This window comes from Semicossyphus pulcher, unplaced genomic scaffold, assembly GCF_022749685.1.
Source record: "Semicossyphus pulcher isolate SPU_LCO1_2020_fin unplaced genomic scaffold, fSemPul1.0.p SCAF_1, whole genome shotgun sequence".
Lineage (NCBI taxonomy): Eukaryota > Metazoa > Chordata > Actinopteri > Labriformes > Labridae > Semicossyphus > Semicossyphus pulcher.
Genome location: NW_027211603.1, coordinates 37,244,228 through 37,267,500, shown reverse-complemented (window position 1 = coordinate 37,267,500; position 23,273 = coordinate 37,244,228). Strand labels below are relative to the sequence as shown.

Genomic DNA, 23,273 nt, shown 5'->3' with positions numbered 1-23,273 from the left:
GCAGAGTTCATCCAGGCACAGCTCAGGAGGAGGAGGGGAGAGTAACCGAGCTGTGAGCTTCTCTGGTTGATTTGAACACTGGCACAACAGTGTGTGGTTATTCTGGTGTACCTGGAAGGGCAAAGTTCACAGATGCTGTTGAACCAATGCTAAAAAAACACATCTGAACTATTTAGGTTAATCTTTCACACCACCTCACACCACAGCACAAAACACATGTTGTATACGTTTAGGTTTTATTGAAATGTGACAGTGGACAGTTCTCTACTTGTGCTAACAGCTTTAACAGTGAAGACGGGGTGTATGGGAAGAGCTTCTTTGCCTGCAGCCTCGTCACCACCTCTCTGAGCTGTGACAGACAGAGGACGGCTCTGGCTGATGTTTCACAGCTCACCTGTCCTGACACAGCAGTCATGTTTACACCCGTTTGCTCACTGTGTAACACTGGTGGTGATAACCCCTCTGGTCTTCCTTTCAGTGCAGAGTCAGCTTCCAGCAGTAAGTGTGATGACTCACATTGTTTGTGTCTGATAGGTCCTTGTGGTACATCCACAGCACTTAATGTACCTGTCACATATACAGACGTCCCCTGTTCATGCTGAGAAACCTCCATGTCCTCAGGATCCGACTCACTAGAACTACCATACTGTACAAGACGAGGCTCCCCTTTAACTGTTAGGGTTAACACATCACCACCACATGAGGCAGGAGAGGACTGCTGCGATGAAAGATGACAGTCTGACCCGCTGATTTTCCCGCATGCTGCAGTGAAGCCTTGCCAGTCAGCTGTGAGGTACTTGAGGTACCGCACAAGGAACTCCAGGAAGCAGGTTTCCGTGGAGATGAGGAAGTCCAGCAGGATGCTGTGGTCGAAGGAGATGCTCTGAAGCAGAAGCAGGAAGATGCAGTGAGGGTTGTTGCCAGAGGCACAGGCTGCCTCCAACACAGCAGAGTGATCCAACCCTGAGCAGCGTCTGCAGGCAGAGACAAGCATTTCAGTTCACTCATTTTGAAGTCATGATGCCTGATGCCCTCCTGTGCACCACAGGGTTTCACTGATAGGTTTCTCCTCTGTTGATAAGTTACAGTCACTTTAAACTCCTGGCGTTTGCACAACCTAGCACTGACAAATGTTTAAGTTTGCAAAATGTACAAATCTGCAAATTTTATTACCTGTTGTGTTGTGTTAACCTGTCAGATCTGGTGGTAAAACCTTTTTTTCAATGGTTTTTCATCATTTAGGTTAAGCCTTTACTGCCAAAGCACTAAAACAATCAATGCCCACGCTATCGCCCCACCACCTGGCTAGACCCAGGGCCACTGCTGGCAGGAGGAGAGGGGGGATAAGAGCTAAGCTAACCCAGCATGGAGGTGAAGCCTGATTTATACTTCCGCATTGTATCGAAGCCACTGACCCTGCTCCATATCCTGATGTGCACCTCCTCAGAAACACGGACAACAATAGCTGTGATTGGTCTGCTTGGTGGCTTTGCAGCAGAACTACACAGGACACTGAGCTTCATGCTGGTTTGTAGCTATCTGCTGCAGCCTGGTAGCTTCCAACATGAAGCTGAAACTCGACTGTGATTGTCAGTCTCAATGTCTGTATGCATGTTGTGTGTTTATTTTTTTTGTGTTTCATTCAATTCAGTTACAGCTGTTTGTTTTCTAATATGAATTACATCCAACTCCACCGCACGCTCAGTTTCAGTCTCCATTGTTTGTTGTACACAAAGAAGCCAGAAAAAGTTCACCACAGTGACATAGAAGCGCCAACGTTGACCAGAGTTTTGAGGGGTGAATTTTGAATGAGGCAGAAACACCAGCAGACATGCATGAATGCTCAGTGTAACAGTGCAGGACCTCGAGTAGATCGTAATAGTAGAAGTTGTCTGTGAATTTAATCCCTGTAATCCACATTTTTTAAGTAAAATATACCATAAAAAGAAATGAACACAGAGGTCATGTGATAATATTCGTCTTCCCTTGCTATGCCTTGTCTAGTTTTCCCTTGCAGACCGGGAGTCGAAACCTGCAATCAGTGCGTCGATTGTAGCCCCTGTATATATGGCCCCTGCTCTACCTGAGCTAAACCAGCTCCCTCTTTTCACTGTTTCATACATATATAAGAGAGGACGCCGCAGCATGCAGTAAGGAACATTATTCAATCTGTTGTCTACCTGTGATGGAGGAATATAGAGAGTGAAGCTTTGGCTGCCTCCATCATGTCGTCGTCCTGGTCTCCAAACAGCAGGCTGACCCAGCAGCACCGGTGAGTGACCTCTGTCAGCTGGACACTGCACCTCCTCAGGAAGCTCCACAGACTCTGCAGATACCCATAAACCTCTGTGCCACTACTTCTCGCTCCTGCTGTGAGGGGACACAGAAAGGGTATCAGCACAGCAGCTCATCACATAAGTGAGAGTTGTGCCCCCTGCTGTGCATGTGCTGTAACACAGAGTGCTTAGAATTTCTGCTTGTACCACATTCCTGACCCACAGAGATGCTGTGTCGTCATGTGAGCACCACAGTTGTTCTGAAAACCACACACACTTCATATCATCGAAACAAAAAATACAATACAAGCTCATTTAGAAAAAGTGTTGCAAATACAGACAACAAAACCAAAGAACACAATATTTATATGCTGTGGAATTTGGTTGTGTAACATTTTATCTATTAGCACTTTAAGTGCAGATGTTTGGCTCTAAGGCCACCAAATTTTAATCATGGACAATGAACATTTAGTTTTAGTAAATTTTACTTGAAAAGCATTTAAGAACCAGCTCCTTTAAATTGTTCTCACGTGGCACTGATCCATCTTTAAACACAATACACAGAGTTCAGTGTGTGTGTGTTGTGATTCATGAGTTCTCACCTGCTCCACCTGCTGTCTGGATGTGAAGCTCCGCTGACTTGAGAAGAAGCAGGCTGACAGATCTTAGCATCACACAGTCTGGTTTCTGGCCTCCATCTCTTCGGATCGCTCTGGTTCCCCCAAAGAAAGAGGCAGATTCCACTTGAACAGCCTGTAACCAATCAGCAGCCACAGCTGTCAACACACTGCGAGCCAGAATGCTCATATCAGATCTGAAGTGCTCATGTTTCAGCTCCGTGAGCAGCACTTCTCCTGAAGCCCAGTCCTCTCCGGCCTTCTGAAACACGGCCCTCTTCAAAAGCAGCACTGCTCGCTTTTTCACAAAATACTCGGAGGAGCCGCTGATTGTTGCCAGGAGAGCTGAGGAGTGAGTGTGGGTTATTCTCTGACTCCTCAGACAGGCAGCAGGTCCCCATGTCAGACTGGATGCAGTCAGCACCTCCAACAGGTCCAGCAGGAGGCAAAACGTCGTCCCCCACGGTCTGCTGCTGGGAAAACCCACCAAACACTGTGTCACCTCTTGGCTGTCATCAGGGAGAAACTTTGCACATAAAGAGCTCAGGCCCGAGTCCAACGCTGCCAAGAGTTTTCCAAAGGTCTCTAATGAAAGAAAATACATGCATTCAAAATTAAACACAACAACACAGCAATGATCACACTGCAGGCACCTCAGCTCTATTCAGGACTTTATGTTGGTCACATTTACGTAACTGATTCAGCTTCACAGTCATCTAATTCAGCATTCATTCATACCATTCTCCGGCCGTACCTTCTCCAATGTCCATGATTTTGGAGTTAAAAAATATATTTTAAAGAGTAAACAATTGATTCATATAAAACAATTAAACAGATTATAGACGTCATCATTTGAGAGAACATCCCTGTATTCAAATACAGAGAGGAAATTGCTTCAACATTTCTTTTTCTTTGGTAAATCTCAGAAAACAGGATTCATTTTTAAAATGCATCCCAGTGTAATCTCACTTTTAATAACAGCATGTCACAGTGGGCTTGTTTTTTTATTTACCATATTGCGCTCTCTGTGTCATGGTGTCAAAACTGATCAGATTTCAACACTGCCACGGCCAATATTTCTTTGACAGGGAAACAACAGGTTAAAAGAAAGCTGAAGATTCAGAGTGGCAGCACGAAGAGAATCTGCAGAAGAAGACAGTGTCATCAGCATTAAGATGGAAATTGCAATTGGACAGAAGAGTCACTATTGTGTACATAAATGGTAAATAACACTTGTCCAAGGACTGAACCTTGAAGAACTCCCTTTGTTATGGTGAGAAAAGAAGACTGGACATTGCCTTCACACACTGCAATGAGAGAGGTCATTTTAAAAAATCACATAAAGATAGGAAAACCAAAATCTAAAGTTTGTGTTAAGGCCAAGCAGAAACCCCCGGAAAATGAAGCCAAAGCGGAACTGTAAAAAACTGTAGTTCCTTGAGCTCACTTGAGGCTCCAGAAACCAGGAAGATAACATTACTGCAGATGGGAAAATGTCTATTTTTACAGCATATATACACATATTTACAGCCTGGGGGTGAAATTTTTTTATAACTCTCCTTAAGCCTTAAAAAATAGGGGCGTGGTCACTTTAGTGACAGGTGGATACTGCTGGCAGATTACAGGGGACCGCAGTGATGAGAAGACTAGTTATTTTATGTTTCTCATCGGCGCCGATATTCGGCATTTTGACGCATATCGGCATCTGCCTTTTTTTTTTTTTTTATCCGACGGCCGATAAGAGTGCAGAGTGCTCACACACACGGCGGAGAGGAGAAAAAGTTCATTTCTTTGCAAATTTTATTTAACTTTGTTTTATTTACTTAATAAAACTTCAGGAAGTTATTTATGTATTTATTTAAATTTTCAGTTAACTTTATAAGAGATGCTGCTGACCCTGGGAACTCCCTGCACTTTTTGTTTGTTTGTTTAATAAACATATGCTTAAAGGCATTTCAACAAAGTAAAGTGTTGGAGTTTCTATTATTCAAAATTTTGACGCCAATATTTTCGCTTTTACTGCAAATGAATATTGGCTCCAAATATCGGTTAACGGCCTCCTTGACCACTAATAATCGGTATCGGCCCTGAAAAAACCAGAAACCAATGAGTGATGTCACAGTGGCTATGTCCATTATTTATACTGTCCATGGTTAAGGAAGAGAGTGGTCATCTGTGTCCAAGCTTTAGTTTAATCAGCATAAAGAGCTGAGACTTTGGATAAGTGGCAGAAACATTGATGACACTCTGGAATAACACTGTTTGTATTAGCCTTAATAATCAAGTATGGAATGGGCTATTGTTTGCATTATCAACTTCTCCCCATTTCAGTTGAACCACTTAGTGACTGATGTGTCAAACTTTCGGGAGGTAGATATGACTGTGATGCACAGTATCTCAGCCATGGATCAGGCACATTAAAAGCAGGGAATACCTGAACTTCTGTGGGCTGACAAACAGGAAGTCCTGCTCACAGCATCAGAGCACAAAACTCACTGGTTTTACCTTGATGAGCTCCTTTAAAGAGATTCTTTAAGAGTTCAGTCAGTGACCACAGACAGGCATCCAACTGTGTACCAGGAAGTGAACTGTGAAATGCCTGCAGACACGTCCGCCTCCACACAGGACTGATGGTACCCTGATGAATGAAAGTATATATTTTAACTTTAATAAACATAGTACAATATGAACTATATACCTTATACAATATTTCTCTCTGTAAACTCTATTAACACTCTGTCTGAATGTCCAGAAGAATAAACACAGAATAGGCAGACTGTAATGTAACGGCATGAACGATCAGTATCTCATACAGCCCAGAATGCAGGATCAGATCAGGGTGAGAACCAGTCTATGCATCGATCACATGCCAAATTTTTTTGGCTGTGAAATTAAGAAACATGTTTCATCAAAAATTCTTTCCTCCAAACTGATTTCAGCTCAAAGTCATTATTGCTCGCGCGATGTTCTCAGCTTGTTTTAGGTTAGGACTCAAGGTTTGTAGCAGGAGCCAAATTATTCTGGCTCCTCCAAAACAAACAGTAAAACCCTGAATTAAACACTTCCTGTTTTAAACTCTGGCTCGGACATGAGCCAGGCTGTCCAACGAGAGGATAACTGAGGAAGAGAGTGACTGTTAAGCTAGTTTATAAAAGAAAGTCAGAAGGAGTAATTCTCTGTATGTTTCATGGTTTATGAATGAAATAACCATATTTATTCTTTATCATATAAATGATATCTATTTGTAATTATTATATTTATTTCTCTTCATATTTTTTGATTAATTATCTTATCTTTTTAATCCTATGACTGTGCAGAGAAGCTGGTTTGGTTCAACACAGATAAGGAGAACACGAGTTAAACAAAATAGACAGATTTAATTTATAAAAAGTAAATAGTCAAGTTAAATATCTAATCAAAGTTGACAAGTACTTCTAAAATGCACTGCAGAACTCACTGACGTTTGGAGATAATAGAGAACACATGCTGAGACACTCTTGGCAGCCAGATGTGAGATGATCTGGTCTTCAGACTGGAACTGATGGACCTGTGGGATTTTTACACGTCACTGAATATGTACATTTTGTTGCAACTGATTTAACTGAGCCTGAGTGGACACTCACGAGTTGTGACATGAGATCCATGTCTTGAAACATCACCCTCATGACCTCCTCAGAGTATGATTGCGCTGCTGCAGTGAACCCCCGAGACGTCAGGCTGGAGGAGATCCTCTCCACCAGACTCACGCTGATGCAGATCTGCTCCACATTGTTGTCATTACTCTCTCCGTCCTCGTCGGGCAGCAGTCCACACACTCTAGAGAATATCACACCCGCCACCTCCGCTGCACTCCAGCTGGGACATGACCCCGTCCGGAAACATCTGTACGCCTCTGTCAGGCAGTCAACGCGCTCTCCCCGGCATAATCTCTCTCCGTGACTCGCCCGGAGCTCCATGCTGCTGGAACTTCCGCATCCACCTGTCATGTGACCCACGCGGAGGAAGCTTCGACCGTCACCGGAAGTAAATAAAGTGAGACCGGATGTAGGACGTAAGAGCCTTCGAAATAAAACGAATTTAAACTCGTTATATTCTGGGGGACTAGGTATCAATAACGTCTGTACAATCACTTGAAACATAACAGTAAACTCGGCATATTACATATAATCCATTTTGATTGTACCATACGATTACACCTGGCAAATGGTGGCTTACTAGGTTACAAGCCTTTTATTTTGATAAAACATTATTCAGTCGGAGTTTATAACCATGACAGGAAGTCTTAACTTTTTTTGCGTTTTCTAAAAAGTGCATCAGCAATCGGAGAAACATAATTACATATTGCATTATTGACATATAGATGACCAGGTAAAATACTGAACTGTAATTTTTTTGCTTCTGTTGTACTGAATCATAATTCTCTGTTTTGAATCCTGTTGAATTATTGAAGGCTAGCTGAAGCTGCATTTATAGTCTTCTAAGCAAACTATAATGTAAATCTAGTGTCATGAGATGTCTTCAGGATTGAAATGGGGAGGCGAATTTGCATCTCTGAAATACATTTATGTAGCCTTAATAAGATCAAGGTGGGCAGTATACCTGTCAGCAGCAAGAGAGATCTCTTTGATTCCTGTTAAGGGTAAAACTACAACTAATTTTATCATCTGTTATATGTTGCTTAAATCCACTATTTCATTGCTCTATCTGAAACTGAACATCTATCTTCCTGGCTGGATTTTTGCAATACAATTTTCTCTGGGCTTACTAGTTTTGCTATGGTAAGCATTCAGCCTGTTCAAAATGCTGCAGATATCTTAACATAAAACAAAACATTTGATCATGTAGCAGCCATAATGGCCTCTCTTCACTGGCTAGCAATGCAAGCTAGTCTTGTACTTACACTGTCTTATTTATCAGACATAAGATCTTTTAATCAAGATGGAAACCCATCATTTATTCACTTTCATTACAGCTTATTCCTTTTCAACATCCCTTAATTGTTTTAATGTGGTGTTTATAATTTGTTTTTCATAATTTTAGATAACATTCCTTTATTATAAATAGGTGTTAATGTGTTTGTTTTACTATAATTTGATATGCTATTTTAATTGTATTACTTGTTTTGCTTTCACTTGCTTGCAGGGTGTTTATGTATATGTAGGCTATTCCTTTTAGTTGTAAACTGTATGGGGACCCTAATTAATTGATTTAAAAAATGAATTGTTTAAAGCGATTGTAAATGTAAAACCTGATGGGACCTGTAGATGAGAGGTTAAACAACAGCATCAACAGCATAATAAAATGGACCCATGTAGGTCCACACTCCATACCAAATGGACCAAGTGAAACAAATCCCATTTACAAACAGTATGTTATGAACTAATAATCTAACTGAAATGGGAATAATTTGATCGCCTGATCAAATTCAGTGTGTGTGCAGCTTACACTGTATTTCAAGCAGAAGTTTTCACAAGATAACCAGAGTCCTTGGTCAACAGTTGCGGGATAAATGCATTTTGTTATGGATTCCATTTTATTAAGGTACGTCCTTCCAAACACTGTCAGGTCCCTTTGTAGCCACATATTTAGCTTAATTAGCTTAAACTTGCATTCATTCATTTTGTCTTGTATATGTAAGATTCAGCTGACAGTTGTAACTTTGGTGATATAGATTCCAAGATATTTCACTGAAACTTTGATAGGGATATTATAAGCCTCTCTCAGGTTACACTCATGTGTGGCCATTAATTCACATTGACTGTGGCTGAGTGTTAAGCCTGATGCTTTAGAGAACATATCAACCAACTCAGAGACTTTGGGAATTTGTTCTAAATTTTTTAAGAAGATTGTGGTATCGTCGGCTTTTTACCACTTGTTCTCCACAGATATGTAATTTTTAGATATTTGAGTTTTTACTGAGCAAGGCTAACATTTGTGCTGCCAGAATGAATAGGAATGGGGAAATGTTACAGCCTTGTTTCACTCCTCTATTGATCGTAAAACGAGGGGAGGTACCTTGAGAGAGCGCTACTAAGTTGTGTCACTGTAAAAAGATGAAATTATGTTACAGAAGCAAGGTCCAAAACCATACATTCTCAGGACTTTAAACAAAAATTGGTGTTCTAGCATATCAAATGCCATGTAGAAGTCAAGGAATAAAATAAATCCTTTATCTTCTATGAGATAATTGTAGTCCAAAAGGTCCTACACTAGTCTTATGTTGGTATGGACCTATTGCTTACAAATCCTGTTTGATTCAGCCATCTTTTTAATCTGTTGGTGTATATAGGTCAGTAATTTATAATCATTGTTTAAAAGCGAAATTGAACGATAGTTATCTAAAAAATTATTATCTTTACCAGGTTTTGGTATGAGTGTGATAATGCATTGTTTCATGCTATTTGCTAGTGACAAGTTATTTGTGGCCTCTCTAAAGACTTGGAAAAGGACATTTCTGAGCAGATCCCAAAAGTGTCTATAAAAGTTAGCTCTCAGCCCATCTGGGCCTGGAGATGTATCTAATTTTAGGCACATGACTGCTTTGTAAAGTTAATCCAATCCAGTTCATCCGAAAAACGTACACATGAAAGACGATTAGGCGCCTACAGATGACACAATTACGGGAAATAATGTGAAACGTATTAAAATGTATAGAAAACTTTTCAGGGAATAAAGGGACATTGCATTTTTTTTTTAAAACGACTGAACTGGAGAGACGAATTTTAGAGGATAATGTATACCTAAGGGTGGCAGTAATGCATCATCGTAGATGCGAACTGCCGTAAATTCCCAATGAGAAGAAGAAGAGGAATGTTTGAGGAAGTTATGCTTTTATTGTGAAGGGTTGGAGGTGGAAGTTTTATTGTTTTTGCTGCTAGGGTCAAACTCAGAGAGACTTTGTTGTGAAAGCTTACTGTTCAACAGCGAAATGATGCTGATCATGGTCGAGACTGACATCTAGGGAACTTTGAATAGATAACATTAAGGTAAAGTGTTAGATTTGAGTTGAAGAGCGCACGAAAATGCAGCTTTGACTCCTCGCATTCTTCCCGTCTGGAAGCTGATTGGCTGAGTGAAACGTCGGCTTAGTGTCTGTCAAGTAAGTCTTTGTTTTATTGTATCAGTGCTGTTATGTTTGTCAGTGAATAAATAGAGTCAACTTTAATATCGATGCACGCAGTATACTGAGGTTTATCTCTTCACAACAGAAAAAATGTGAACACAAGCTAGCAGGCTATCGGTATTGAGTTTGTTAGCTTGCTGGCTAAACAGCGTTAGCTTACAACCTGGGATGAATATAAGCTACAATTAAGGGTTTTTGTCGAGGAACCTGACGTTCAATACCTTTTTCTGTATGTCTGAGATGTCTTGTCTTCAGCTGCTTGTTTGGCTACCTGGGGTTTTGTTTGTTATCGTTATTGTTTACTTGTTATGGTAGAAAATATAGCCATTCCATTGTCCATTGTTTTTCATCAGCCGTTTAAGCAACTGAAAATGTTTATTGTGCCGACACTAACGTTATATGCGCTGTAAAGTTTCCTGCCTTGTTACGCTTCAGTCATTAGTTTTAAACCGGGGCTAGCTAATTGTAAACGTGTGATATACTGTATGGCTCAGATGTAAAGAGACATGTCTGTTAGCAAGGTGCTCATGTGAAACTTTGCTCTCTCATTTGTCTTTGTTATTACTGTTGTAAGTTAGAGTAATATATCAAGTATAACAAGTATATAATAATCTGTGAAGTTTACTGGATATTAAAGAATATTATGTGATAATGTCAGTATTCACAGCTCCCCACCTTGTTTTGCTTACTTTGTGTTTATTTGTGTGTTACAGGAAACCCAGGTGCAGTTTCTCCTGTAGTGCAGCTGTATATTTACAGGTGCAGCTCCGATATGACTAAGAGAAGCACATCTCTGCAGCTTGTCAAAAGGTATGGTTTGATTTCTATCTTCGTGTCCTTCTACTTCAATCACAATTGGGTTCATTGCCAAGTAGGATTACACATTACACAAGGAATTGGCCTGTTGGTTTGGGGCATGACAGCCAATTTGGAAATGGCATTAAAAGAAAGCAAGTAAAGAGCAGAACTCCTAAATGAAATGAGATAAAGATAGTATATTATAAATATAATACATAAAATATGAGTGATTTATGTATTTCACTTTATGTAAGTGTGATGAAGAGCAAAGCAGTTTTGCAGGGATGTGTTATTTAAAGCCAAGGACCCAAATAATAACCCAGAGGATGGGCATTAAGAAGTAGATGGAGGAATAAATTAGTACCTTCTGAACCTTCCTGAAGAGGAGGCAGGCTTGGAGGGAAACGGTGACCCAGGCGTGCCGTAGGAATTTCAAAACAATGGTGCATCTTAAAGATAAGAACTGATGTTTAGCTTTTATGGGCTTGTTGATCAATGAATGAGTACATCGATCTTGCTCACTCCTTTATAACAAATCTTTGATTGAACGTTAACATGATAGAGTTCATTAAGGACATTATGATAAACTCTTATTATTCAGTTATAAAAGTTACACCATGTTTGGAACCATAAAGAAAACACAAGCATGGTGGTAAACTAATGTAGTTTTTTGTTGTTGTTGTTGTTTCGGCACCAATAGGATGTTTTATAAACTTGTTTATCAGAATTCGTCCCCAAAAGCCACCAGTCATGATGGAGGCTTCATGGAAGAAGTCGTGTTCCTGAAATAATTTATATTTAAAGGAAAGTTAACTAAATATAATAAAGGGATGTTGGTTAAACTATGGTGTTATGAACACATTAGACTGAAGTGACTGCCCTGCTGAGGGCTGTTTGACATGTTGGCTGTCAGCCAAAACAATCACACAGATGTATCATATCAGACTGAATAAATCCACTGACAGTCACCAAGTAATTTCAATAGTAAATGGACTGTGCTTATATAGCGCTTTTCTAGCCTTTGCCACTCTACATGTCACATTCACCCTTTCACACACACATTCACACACTGATGGCAAAGGCCTAAGTGAGATCAATGCCCATTCATACCCGATGGCCTGCCACCAGGAGCAATTTGATGTCTTGCCCAAGGACACTTCAACATGTGACTGTAGCAGTCAGGGATCGAACCCCAACCTTCTGATTGAGAGACGACCGACTCTACCGCTGAGCCGCCCCGACGGCGGCTCAGAGAAACTGAGAGATTAATCACAGAAACATTTCAAACTTATGCAGAAATCACTTCATGAAAATGCCTCTACCTGCAGGTCTCAGACATCATTGACCACTCACACTCATAAACTATAAACTTCAGCATCTTACTGTCAGATGCCAGTGAACACTGAACATATGGCATCATTCTGCTCTTTTCTTCAGAAATAAATTCATTGTATATAACATGTAGCTGCTGCTTAGCTGCCTTTCATACTAGTTTTTGTCACGACAACCGGGTTTCACAGAACACACAGCATGTTCTCTAGTTCTCAGAGTTCTTAAGTGACATTTTAATCTGCCTTTCTGTGCAGTCTCTGCTATATTTACAGAAGCACAGTGTGCTAGCTGCTGCACTAACAGACAATTTGTTATAAACAGGCTCAAACGAAAGCTGTCTGTACGACATCTGACTCTTCGCTGTCAGGAACATTATTATTTTACTTGACTGTGAGGGAAAGCTCAGTGACATTTAACTTGTCTCTGATTGGGAGGAAGAGGGAGATAGTGTTCCCAGGTCTACCTAAATCATGGTATTTCAGCTGGATGGGCGTAGCAGTGCATGTTTCTGCGAGCTCCACAGCAGTCACAGTGAAGCTGTTTCTCTTCAAACAGAAGCCTATACTACGAAGTTCAGACAGACTTGTTCATGTCTGTGGTTGGTCACATGCTGAGTGTCGTACTTTACACACTTGGAGAAAACGGTAATCGCATAAAACATGTAGAAGTTAGCACATAATCCAGACTGAGAGCAACACAGCTGCCAAATGTAAGAAGGACAACAGGTGGAAAAAAATCACTGACTCTGTAAATGCTCATATTACACTTAAAATAGATACATTATTCACAGCGCTGGGTAGGCTTATGTTTATATCTTCTAAGCAAGTACACGGCTGCAGTGCTTTGATGGGTCTCTGCTGTAGGATCAGTAAAGCACAATGAATATCTTTCATACCTATATTTCATTTGAAAAATCAAACAGGAAAGCCAAAGTGCTCTGCCGGTGTCTGAACACCATGGGCTCCACCACGTACCGCCATAAGAAGTGAACCACCTTCATATACTGAAAACCCAGAGTTGACCCTGACTTCTCCTTGATAACCACAAATCCTGCTTTGTAGGCCTCTGGAGACCCGTGTGTCAGTGATGGTCGAACTCTGCTGGGAGCGCTTTTCTACTTTAACAATTTGTAGAATCATCACACAATATAATGTCAGTTGTTGAACCCTCCTACTTCTTTTTGTCCTTTCAGTACAGCAGTACAGGTTGGGTTATGATTGTGTTAGTCTCTTTGTTATTATTGGTTATTGCAGCCCGCAGCCTGTGTGTAAAGATTATCATCATCATTATTGCACATTTTGTCCAAGACCAAGACACGTCTTCAGTTCAGACAATGTGCAGGAGTTCACTGCCTTGATTTACAGGACTTCATTCTCTTCAGCACCTCCAGGTGTGCATCAGACTTTAAGTTGAAATAGCTCCTACGTGCGAAACTTTTGGATGGTTGAGTCAGAAGCTTCACTTTAGTAGAACCTTCGAGATGTTTGGCAGAGATTAACGTTCCCTCTCCAACATGTGACAGGATGCTGAACCATCACTGCAGAAGGAACCCTGAGCTTCATGAGGAGCTGCAGATTCAGGCTGCGGTGGCAGCAGGGGACGTCTGCACCGTCCGCAGAATGCTGGAGCAAGGATACTCGCCTAAGATCCGAGATGCCAACGGCTGGACGCTGCTCCACTTCTCTGCTGCCAAAGGAAAAGAGAGATGTGTGCGAGTCTTTCTGGAGCATGGAGGTCAGAGGCTTTGTCTTTATATTATCTGTTTTCTCTACAAACACTAGAGGGTGCTATCTTACAGGAGGAGAAAGCCCTATTCCTCTCCCTGTAAACAGATCCAAGTATTTTATGTCACAAACAAGGTCTTCATCTGTGTATACGTGAAAGAGCCTGACAAAAGTGCCCTTTAAAGACTTTGACTCGGGAATGTGATCAAGAAAACATCATTTAACATGTATATATATAGTGATGCTCAGAGTTCCTCTGCAGTCTGGAAAGTGCAAAATCAGATTTAGGTCATTTGCAGGTGTGGATGAGTATGTAAAAAAAGAACAGAGTATGGATAAATATTTGTGATTCTAGACTTTTCCAAACTATAAATTTCATACATGCAGGGTGTTCTTAATGGTGTTTGAAACACAGGCCAGAGAGGCATGAAGTATTGTGTGTGACTGAACGCATACTCCTGTGCCCTCAAAGTTGACCAATTTCTGATATTTTAAGAATTTAATTTCTTTAAACTGTTAAGTTCAAATAACATTCGGTAAAAGTGATCAAATGTCTGACAGGGAATGCTGGCCAGTGTGTTTGAACACCTAACGGCACTTTTCAGGAACAGCCTTCAGCTGCAGTTACTAGCATAGTGAAACTATTCCTCTTAAATAAGACGTTCCTCAAAAGAAACATGCAGTATATACATATGTAATATCCTGGACTAATACTTGATTCTAATGCCTAAAACTGTCGTTCTGTCTCTTGATCTAAGGCATGTGTTACATGTCCATTTAACATAAATATGAAAAGTTAAAAAGAAGGTTGAAAATGTTAAGTATCTGCTGCCTTGTGACAATGTTTAGATGTGTTTAATCTCCTGGTACGCTGTCACAAGTGTAACAACGGGAGCAAGCTGTAGGCGAAGACAGTGGACTTCATTCACCAGTATCTTCTGATGTTTTATTTCTAAAGATCAAAGTTGAACGCAGGCTTTCATGTGCACACAGACGTCACCTGGAAATTGAAAAGAAAAGTAGAGAGAAGTCAAGAATGCCCAGATAAAAAAAAACAGACTCTAATCAAGAAACACTTTAGTAGTTCTGAAATAGAGCATGAAGCTATGAGCAGACTAACTGTCAGCAGCATCATAATGGATTGAAAATGTATAATACAGACAACAAGATGAATGGGATGCTATTAATCGTGCTCTCCGCCTCACGTGTCTGAAGAGGTCACAGCAGTTCTGTTTGACGCTCATTTCTTTTCTACAAGAAAAAAAAGTTTCGTGATTATTTGATCCACTGGTTCCAAATAGACAGAACAAAAATTGTAATCATAATCATAACACTGATTAAGCATATGCTTACTACCATTTGCAGTCTTTGATGTCACTGGAACCATTTGTTTTGTAAAACATATCAACCTAAATACTTCAGATCTGTTTCATAATGATAAACAGAAAAATGTTTTATTTTGAATCATGTTAATACCACTTGTATACTTCAAACTGCTTGTGGACTCAACTTGAAAGCATTTATACTTTTCAAGTAATTGATCTTAAAAGCTTTCAGATCTGCAACCTGAGTGAGCTGAGTGAGCTGAGTGATTCATGACAGACTGATGTGAGGTGTCTCAATCAGATCCGTTTGTATTGGTCCAAAGCTAACATGGGTGGGAGTAATGGACACAATACGCTTGTTTCATTGGTGCAAATGGTCCTCACCTGTAGACATGCAGTTTTTAATGATACAGCACCATTTTATAATTTATTATAAATTTATTATAATTATTTCGTGGGCCCCCAGGCTATGGTTTGCAGACCCCACTTTGAGAACCACTGTTTTAAAAGGCGATAATGCTTTGTAAAATATTAAAACAAATTATTTAAAATACTATAAATGGTGAAAATATTACTGTGCTTTCAGTTCTATAATACTATGTCACTGAAGGGTTGAAGAAAACACTCACACGTGTGTAAGTGTGATCATGAGTGTGAGTAAATCCTGTTCTTACCAAAGCACAAGTCCCAAAGTGTTTTAAGAAGAAGTCTCCTCCTGAGAGCAGAGGGGTTCTTTGTGGCAGATGAAATTTCAGGTGGAGTCCCAGCTGATCCCAGGTCATTTCACCACAGCCTCTAAGAAGGACTCCTGCTGTGTGTGACTGTTCTCTTGTTTCCCTCTCTGTCCCCTCTGTGTGCAGCTGACCCCACAGTGAAGGATTTCATCGGAGGCTTCACAGCACTTCACTACGCTGCGATGCACGGTAGAGCACGCATTGCCCGACTGATGCTGGAATCTGAGTTTCGCAGTGACATTATAAATGCAAAGAGCAACGATGGCTGGACGCCGCTTCATGTAGCCGCCCACTACGGCCGAGACTCGTTTGTACGCCTCCTCCTCGAGTTCAGGGCCGAGGTGGACCCGCTGAGTGACAAAGGGACCACACCTCTGCAGCTGGCCATCATTCGTGAGCGTTCCAGCTGCGTACGGATCCTGTTGGACCACAGCGCCAACATTGACATTCAAAACGGCTTCCTGCTGCGATATGCCGTCATCAAAGGCAATCACTCATACTGCCGCATGTTTCTGCAGAGGGGAGCGGACACTAATCTGGGACGGCTTGAAGACGGTCAGACCCCCCTGCACCTGTCGGCCCTCAGGGATGATGTGTTGTGCGCCCAGATGCTCTACATGTACGGGGCCGATACCAACACCAGGAACTATGAGGGACAGACACCGGTAGCTGTATCTGTTAGCATGTCGGGGATCAGCCGGCCCTGCCTGGACTTTCTGCAGGAGGTCACCAGTGAGTCTCACCAACACACCAAGTCTCACACAAGCATGCCCTACACTGTTACCTACCTGTTTCACTAAATGTGTGAGAACAAAAAAAAACAGTATCATTCTAAAATGAGTAATTGGTCATAATAATAAACATATTAGTAGAGTCATTCCAGTATTTTTAAACTTGTTCAGTTGATGCATGATTCAGGGTCTTAATGACTAATAGTGACAGAACGTTTTGGATAGCTCCAGTAGATTTATTCAGCAGTGAAACAGGCTCTAATGGCTGCAGCTTAATCCTAGAGGTCAAATGTGCTGGATTCCTCCACTAAAGTGTTATTCTGTGTCTGACAACATTACAGAAAGGATCCCTACAGTTATTTTAGTTTTTGTCAATGGAGTCTGGTGGCTTTGAAGAGAGTGATGTAACAGCTGTTTGTTATTTTAAAAAAAAAAGATCAGAAAGGATACCCAGAGTGACATTGTATCAGACCCTTACAATCTGAGCCTGTCGGTGGCAAAAACAAGAACTTTACGTGGACGTACTTTGATCGGGAACAGTTGTCCCAGAGGGGAGTACATCACTGAAACAATCTACTGGAGCAATTCCAACACTTTTTACAGGTACTGTTAAGAACACAGAATGATTAGAAATAATTAGGGCCCGTGCTTAAGAATACCAGAATTTCCCTTTAATTTGAAAGTGAACACTGTACCTGTAAGCCTGGATACTAGCCAGGTTCACTTGCTTGTTTGCTAGTGCTGCTGACATGGGAAGTTAAAGTCCTTAATCATGAAAAGAAAGCTGTGGAGATGGGTGGGGTGTAGAGATGGATTCCAAGTTTAATAGAAAAATTGACAGAGGTTTTTATTGTAAGTTGAGAGGAGGAAAAATGTGAGAAATGTATAGAGAGAAAGACGGCTGCTTGCCAACACGAGGTTATAATGAGCAGTGTTCAGTCACAGAACAATCCCAGGTTGGATGAACAGGAGAGCACATTACCTGGAGCATTATGATTTAGAGGGAACAATGGCTGCATTCCTCCTACCCCCTCAACTTTGATATCAAAGATATCAAAGGGCTGTTCACTGATTCTGACAAGCCCTTTCAGAGCGTCCAAACCCTCAGCCAGATCACATATCTGCTGGGTTATTGATTACACCTCTGCCTCCTGGATTAACTCATACAGCATGAAAGGCTTGTCCCACACAGAATGACAGGCACCCAGCTCTTTTCAACCGCTGCACATGTCACTGTGGCTCCCTGTATAGGTTTTTCTCTTGTCAGATACAGTAGTAGGACCTACCTTATCTGTTTTATGTCCTTCATGGTGGGGGAGTAAAGTTAGGGGAAGTAATTAGCTTACTCATGCAAAAGGCAGTACTGTTCTTTTGATAAATGCCAAAGTCATTTGCATGTTATTAATCATCTTAAAGGGGCTCTAGTGGATGTGCCTGGATGTGGCCAAATCTATATCTATAGCGCCCCCTATAAGAGTTACAATATATAGCCCCCTGCAGTGTGAAAGTTCAAAGGCATGTCTTAGGTCAAGACCAACAATAATGCTTTCAGTGCAAAAACCTCCGAGGCACTTCATCCAGCCTATTGGATGAAGCTATTGAATCTGTTGGAACCTGCCCAACCTCCAAATCCCGATCTTCACCAAAGGTCGTGGCTGTGGCAGTTTAATCAGACCCACATTTCACATTTAGTAACAGCCCAGGCCTGAACATGTGTATACGCCAACAAACGCTAGCAAAGTTATGGTGATAGCACCACCAGATCCCCCCCATGTGGTCAGAGGCCCAGTAGGACTGACGTCCTAAACTGTGGCCAGATCTGATCCCTGATCTTGATGTCAGTGCGTTTCAAAATGGCTCCTGAGCGCCACCCACGACAAAATAGCCCCTACTTTACTTTTTTGTGTAACTGCCTGAGATCTTAACCTAAAGTCTCTTGGTGCCATTTCCTTAACCCAACATGAAGTCAGCCATTTTGAATGTATTTGTGTGGTGACAGCGATAACCAGGTGTCACAGTTTAATAAACTCCTCTGTGGAGGTTTATCTGTTCAACTTAATACGTACTCGGCGGTCAGAAAAGGTCCGGTACAATCAAAAGTTAGATTGTTAAGTTGTAACTCAAACATTTGTGAACCATCTGGGTGGATGTTTCCCCATGTTTGATAAGAGTCTGAAGACATCTACATGCCAGTAGCCAGAGTTAGTCAAGCAATAGTTGCTAACAACGATAATTTGCTGTACCCCAATGGCTCTGTTAAATCAATAGTTGAGTAACTGAGTAAACTCTCCTGGACTTTTCCTATGGTTTATCCACCTGTCTCAGCTTCCGGATGTTTCTGTGTCCATGACGGAGGAGTCAGGCTCTGCTTCAGGCTGATAATACCCCCCCCCCCACACACACACACACACACACACACACACACACACACCACTTCCTGGAAAAAAGGGGATTCTTCCCACTGTTTGCATACAGCAGATAACAGAGTGGGAAACTGGTTCCTGTCTTTTGGAGCGCTGTTAGGAGACTGTACAGAAAGAGGCTTCGTTTTTCATGTAGAGCATGTGGAGGTGGAATTCAGTGACAATGATACTTCCACTAGAAGATGCCAAAGTCAGAACTTTATACTGTAAAACATGCTGAACTGTAAACTGCAGCAAATAATGCATCATTTAATTCGGATACAAACTGTATGCAGAAAATGACTCTAGCTTATTGGCAGTTTGAGAGTTTATTATTGTCAGAATTTAATGGCAGATGCTGGCAGTTGCTAGTTAACTTGATCCCTCACAGGGCTTACTTTACTTTGTAGCCTAACTTGGGCTTATTACACTAACGCTACAGATGCCACTTGAAGAATTTCTCAGATGCTCTTTGGTGGACAAAGTACTTCAGGAGGGGCTGAGAGCTTTCATTTTGTGTGCTCGGTATGTTTTTCTGTTTGTATTTCTTCAGTGTTAATTGTTCTTGAGGTGTTTTAATATCTGCTTTGGTCTCCCAGTAACCTAAACTGGCAGTTTAAAATTCTCTCTCCCACGCTCTCGAGTGGGGCTTTGGGACCTGCAAGCTCTAACTTAAACTAGATGGAGGATTTTTGTTCGCTGAATTGATAAAATGGCCCGCAGTGATGAGCTCCCTCTCAGGTGTTTTAATCAAAACTGTTTCTGACTCTCTTTCAGGACAACCTCGGACTCTACAAGACTTGTGCCGAATAAAAATCCGTCACTGCATTGGCCTTCAGAGCCTGAAATTCTTGGAGGATCTGCCAATTGCAAAGGTCATGAAAGACTATTTAAAACATAAGTTTGACAATGTGTGAAGACTGGAAGAGGAGAGGGTGATAAAAACTCTCTGCTGTCAGTTATAAAGACTATGCAAAAACTCTGCTCCTTGTCTGGAGGAAAGGTCCACAGGTCTGTTCTATACATGCTGATGTCTATTTTGTTCATCCAGTTCAGCACATTGAAGAGTTTCTGCTCCTGTTCTTGATTTAAGAAAAGTTTTAGTTGCTTGAAAAATGGAAATTGATCCACCTCATGTAAGCAACTCTGTTGTTTTCAGAAAAGGAAACTTTGATTGCAAAAAGCATTGCTACTGTTACCCAAAAAATTGTGCATGATGTTATCCTTGCTGGTTTGGATTTGTATTATAACTGATGTAAATGGTCCACTCCCTGATTTAGTTTAATTATTCAATAGTGATGCTAAAAAGCACTTCTGTTGAATGGATAAAGGGAAGCGAAATAAAAGTTAAGCTACAAAATGATCCCTCTGTGAAATTCAAAATTCAGTAAGCTGCAAGGAAACACGGAGGTTTAGGGCTGCTACAGGATGCGTTAACAAAGTCGGGGTGTGCTTCTTAGATAAGATGATGCACCAGATTGGATTTACTCAAACATTGCTTCAAGTGGAAGTCCAGTATTTTAAACCTGGGACCTATTTTTGCATATCTTTAAAATATTTTTGAACAGTACGTTTTTGAATCCCTGCAGTAGATTTCTTCAGCTGGCAGCCTCTAAATGGGCTGTAAAGGATGCAATGTGATCTTTCAGGGCAAATGCACCCTGACTGTCCATCCATCCATTTTCTATAACGTGTATCCTGTTCAGGGTCGCGGGGGGCTGGACCCTATCCCAGCTGTCATTGGGCAAGAGGCGGGGTTGAACCCTGGACTGATCACCAGTCAATCACAGGGCCACCCTGATTGTCTACCTGCAGCAGTAGACCAGTAACTCCCTGTTCTGTGAGGTAAAATGACTGTTTATGTCAGTGGAGTCTGGTGGCTTTAAAAGACACGTTTAAAGCTGCTTGTGGTTTAAAGGAATCTTACTCTTCCTGTGAATCGTAGAATAACAATCAGTCTGTGACAAAAACAAGAACTGTAAGTGGACGTTCTTAATGAGGAGCTAAAGCAACCCTTGGGAGCAAATGCTTCTGATACGTCATTAAGAAACCAAATATGTCTAAATAGGGCCCAGGTTGAAAAGAATGCCAGAATTCCTCCTTAAGGTCTTTTTTTTTATAAGTAAAACTCAGTTCACAGATAATTTTTATTTTTATAATGACACAAGCAAGAATATGACATGCAAATGGTTTTGGAACTCATTGCAATGCTTGGATATTTGAACCAGTTGAACTGTTCTGCTGTAGTCAACTTTAAATCAAGCAGGTTTTCCATTCCCTCATCATGTGCCGTACGTCTGAGTTTGGAGTGATGGACATCTGTTCTGAATGCAACACGTTTACTCACTGAAGCAGCTGTTCGTGGAATCATGAATAGTAGTAATAGTTCTGGGTAACACTTTGACACAATCACTAGAAGCTACAGTCAATGTAAATATATTTACATGTACAACAGATATTTTTGTAGAATTTATTTAAGCAATGACCTCTGGTATTCTTATTGTATTTAAAGTTTGGAAGTGTTGTGATCTGTTTGGTGTGACTCGAGTATTTCTTTTCTGTGTGTCTGAGTTCAAATACTCTGTTGTACAAAAATAATTTGGAATCAAGTGTTCTTTTATTTTTCAATCAGAAATGTTGGGTGCTTTCTTAAAATTCATCATCTCTTGCAGGTAACTGTTGTGGAGATTATACTGTGAATTTTTAATTTTGACAATTTAAAATAAAACATAGGATTTGGGGTTTGAATACTGCCTACACAGCAGGATTTCTTTTGTCTCTGCATGTTTTGAAATGCATAGTGATGTTATTATATGGCCACTTAAGTTGTTTTTTTTTTTTTTACAATCTTCGGCAGCATTAACATGTCATTTTAATGTTTAAACTTGCACGTTTGTCTGCAGCTCTGCAGAACGTTGTGCACTGTGCAGATAAACAGAGACATTGGATTAAAAATCAGTTACAAACAGGCAGTGTTTAATATGGGACAAAGACGTGTGTTTTTTTACTTTAACAAAGGTTATGTCGACATTAAGCATACACACAATGTGTGAGTAATTCTGAAAGTGTTGAGTGCATTGCCATCATTACAAAACCATTGCTAAGCCAAGTTTGAACACTACAAGTTTAGGCTACATCGACACTTCATTTAGTGGCTTTGACCGCGGACACTGGGCATGTGTGTTGCTGGTATAAATGGGAACACATAAAACAGGCACTGGTTCTCTCACCCAAAACTGTGGCGCTTTATGTCGGGCTGATACCATTGCTGCACAGAGGAATGACTCGAAAAATATCATCCCTCCTGCACATGTAGGCAGTGGCAGGATTAGAAAATACAGTATTTAACTGCACAACATCAGAGGCACACAAGCCTGATATAAGTAGTTCATGTTGAGTTAACCACCACTAGCAGACATGATTTTTGTCTGCTGGATTAAGGTCATGTGATAGGGGCATAACCAATCAGGGAGGGAGACATGACTAATGACAAGGAATGACAAGGTGTGGGTGCTAGATGTAAATGTAGCACGAGTTTGTGTTTCAAAACAACATAGAAGTGCAGAAGATGGATGTTTTATTCAGACTTGGGTATAGGACACAAAGATGGCACCTATTCAGTCCAGCAAGAATTGATGCTCAAAAAATCTCCCAGCTTCCTGCTTTACTTCAGTACGTGGGTATGCGGCCCATATGCTGGTGTTTCTTCCTCTCAAGCTCTAGACTCTATATTGATGAAGTCTTGGATTTTTAAAACAGCATATCAAGGCCTGAGTCGAGATTTTCAAACATTACCGCCAAAATCAGAAGCCCTATATCCATGATTACGAGCTAGCCTTTATCTTCTTTGCCTTTTTGTTGCCAAGCAGTGTGTTTCTGTAGCATTAGTGCCGCTGGGTACATTGGAATAGTGTGAAACAATACAACAAAACAGGGACCCACTAGTTTTTAAAAACGAACTGGTCTATAGAGCTATGAAAGCTACCTCCAAACTATTTCTCTTGTGCTACGTGTATGTCAACCAACCGCACGACTCCGGCGTTTTAGAGCCTCTAAAACTGAGACCGCTGGAAACACTTCTGACCCTGTAGCAACTCTTGTTGTGTTGTAGCGTGTACAGGCAGAATCTGAGACTTTGGGAACTGATGACACAGACACCCACATCCTCTTCCTGATTCGGTTTATCAGTCATAATTTAAGCTTGAATGCAG

At 41.0% G+C, this 23,273-nt stretch overlaps 2 protein-coding genes across 5 annotated transcripts; one reads left to right on the top strand and one right to left on the bottom strand.

Annotated features, from left to right (window-relative positions):
- Positions 1 to 217: 217 nt before the first annotated feature.
- On the bottom strand, positions 218 to 6,594 carry lins1 (lines homolog 1). 4 transcript variants are annotated; one of them, XM_069658696.1, is made up of 6 exons: positions 6,517 to 6,594; positions 6,351 to 6,440; positions 5,399 to 5,531; positions 2,879 to 3,478; positions 2,181 to 2,370; positions 218 to 974 (listed from the first exon to the last, which is right to left on the bottom strand). In XM_069658696.1, exons 1-6 carry the CDS (start codon positions 6,556 to 6,558, stop codon positions 230 to 232), a joined length of 1,800 nt encoding a protein of 599 aa, XP_069514797.1. In that variant the 5' UTR covers positions 6,559 to 6,594; the 3' UTR covers positions 218 to 229. The 4 variants fall into 4 exon arrangements, with proteins under 4 accessions (XP_069514797.1, XP_069514806.1, XP_069514817.1 ...); XM_069658705.1 differs by having other exon boundaries at positions 2,181 to 2,367; XM_069658716.1 differs by lacking the exon at positions 6,517 to 6,594 and having other exon boundaries at positions 6,355 to 6,431.
- Positions 6,595 to 10,749: 4,155 nt separating this feature from the next.
- Positions 10,750 to 22,037, top strand: asb7 (ankyrin repeat and SOCS box containing 7). Its single transcript, XM_069659263.1, has 4 exons — positions 10,750 to 10,826; positions 13,669 to 13,880; positions 16,056 to 16,661; positions 19,840 to 22,037. Exons 1-4 carry the CDS (start codon positions 10,789 to 10,791, stop codon positions 19,977 to 19,979), a joined length of 996 nt encoding a protein of 331 aa, XP_069515364.1. The 5' UTR covers positions 10,750 to 10,788; the 3' UTR covers positions 19,980 to 22,037.
- The last annotated feature ends 1,236 nt before the right edge of the window (positions 22,038 to 23,273 follow it).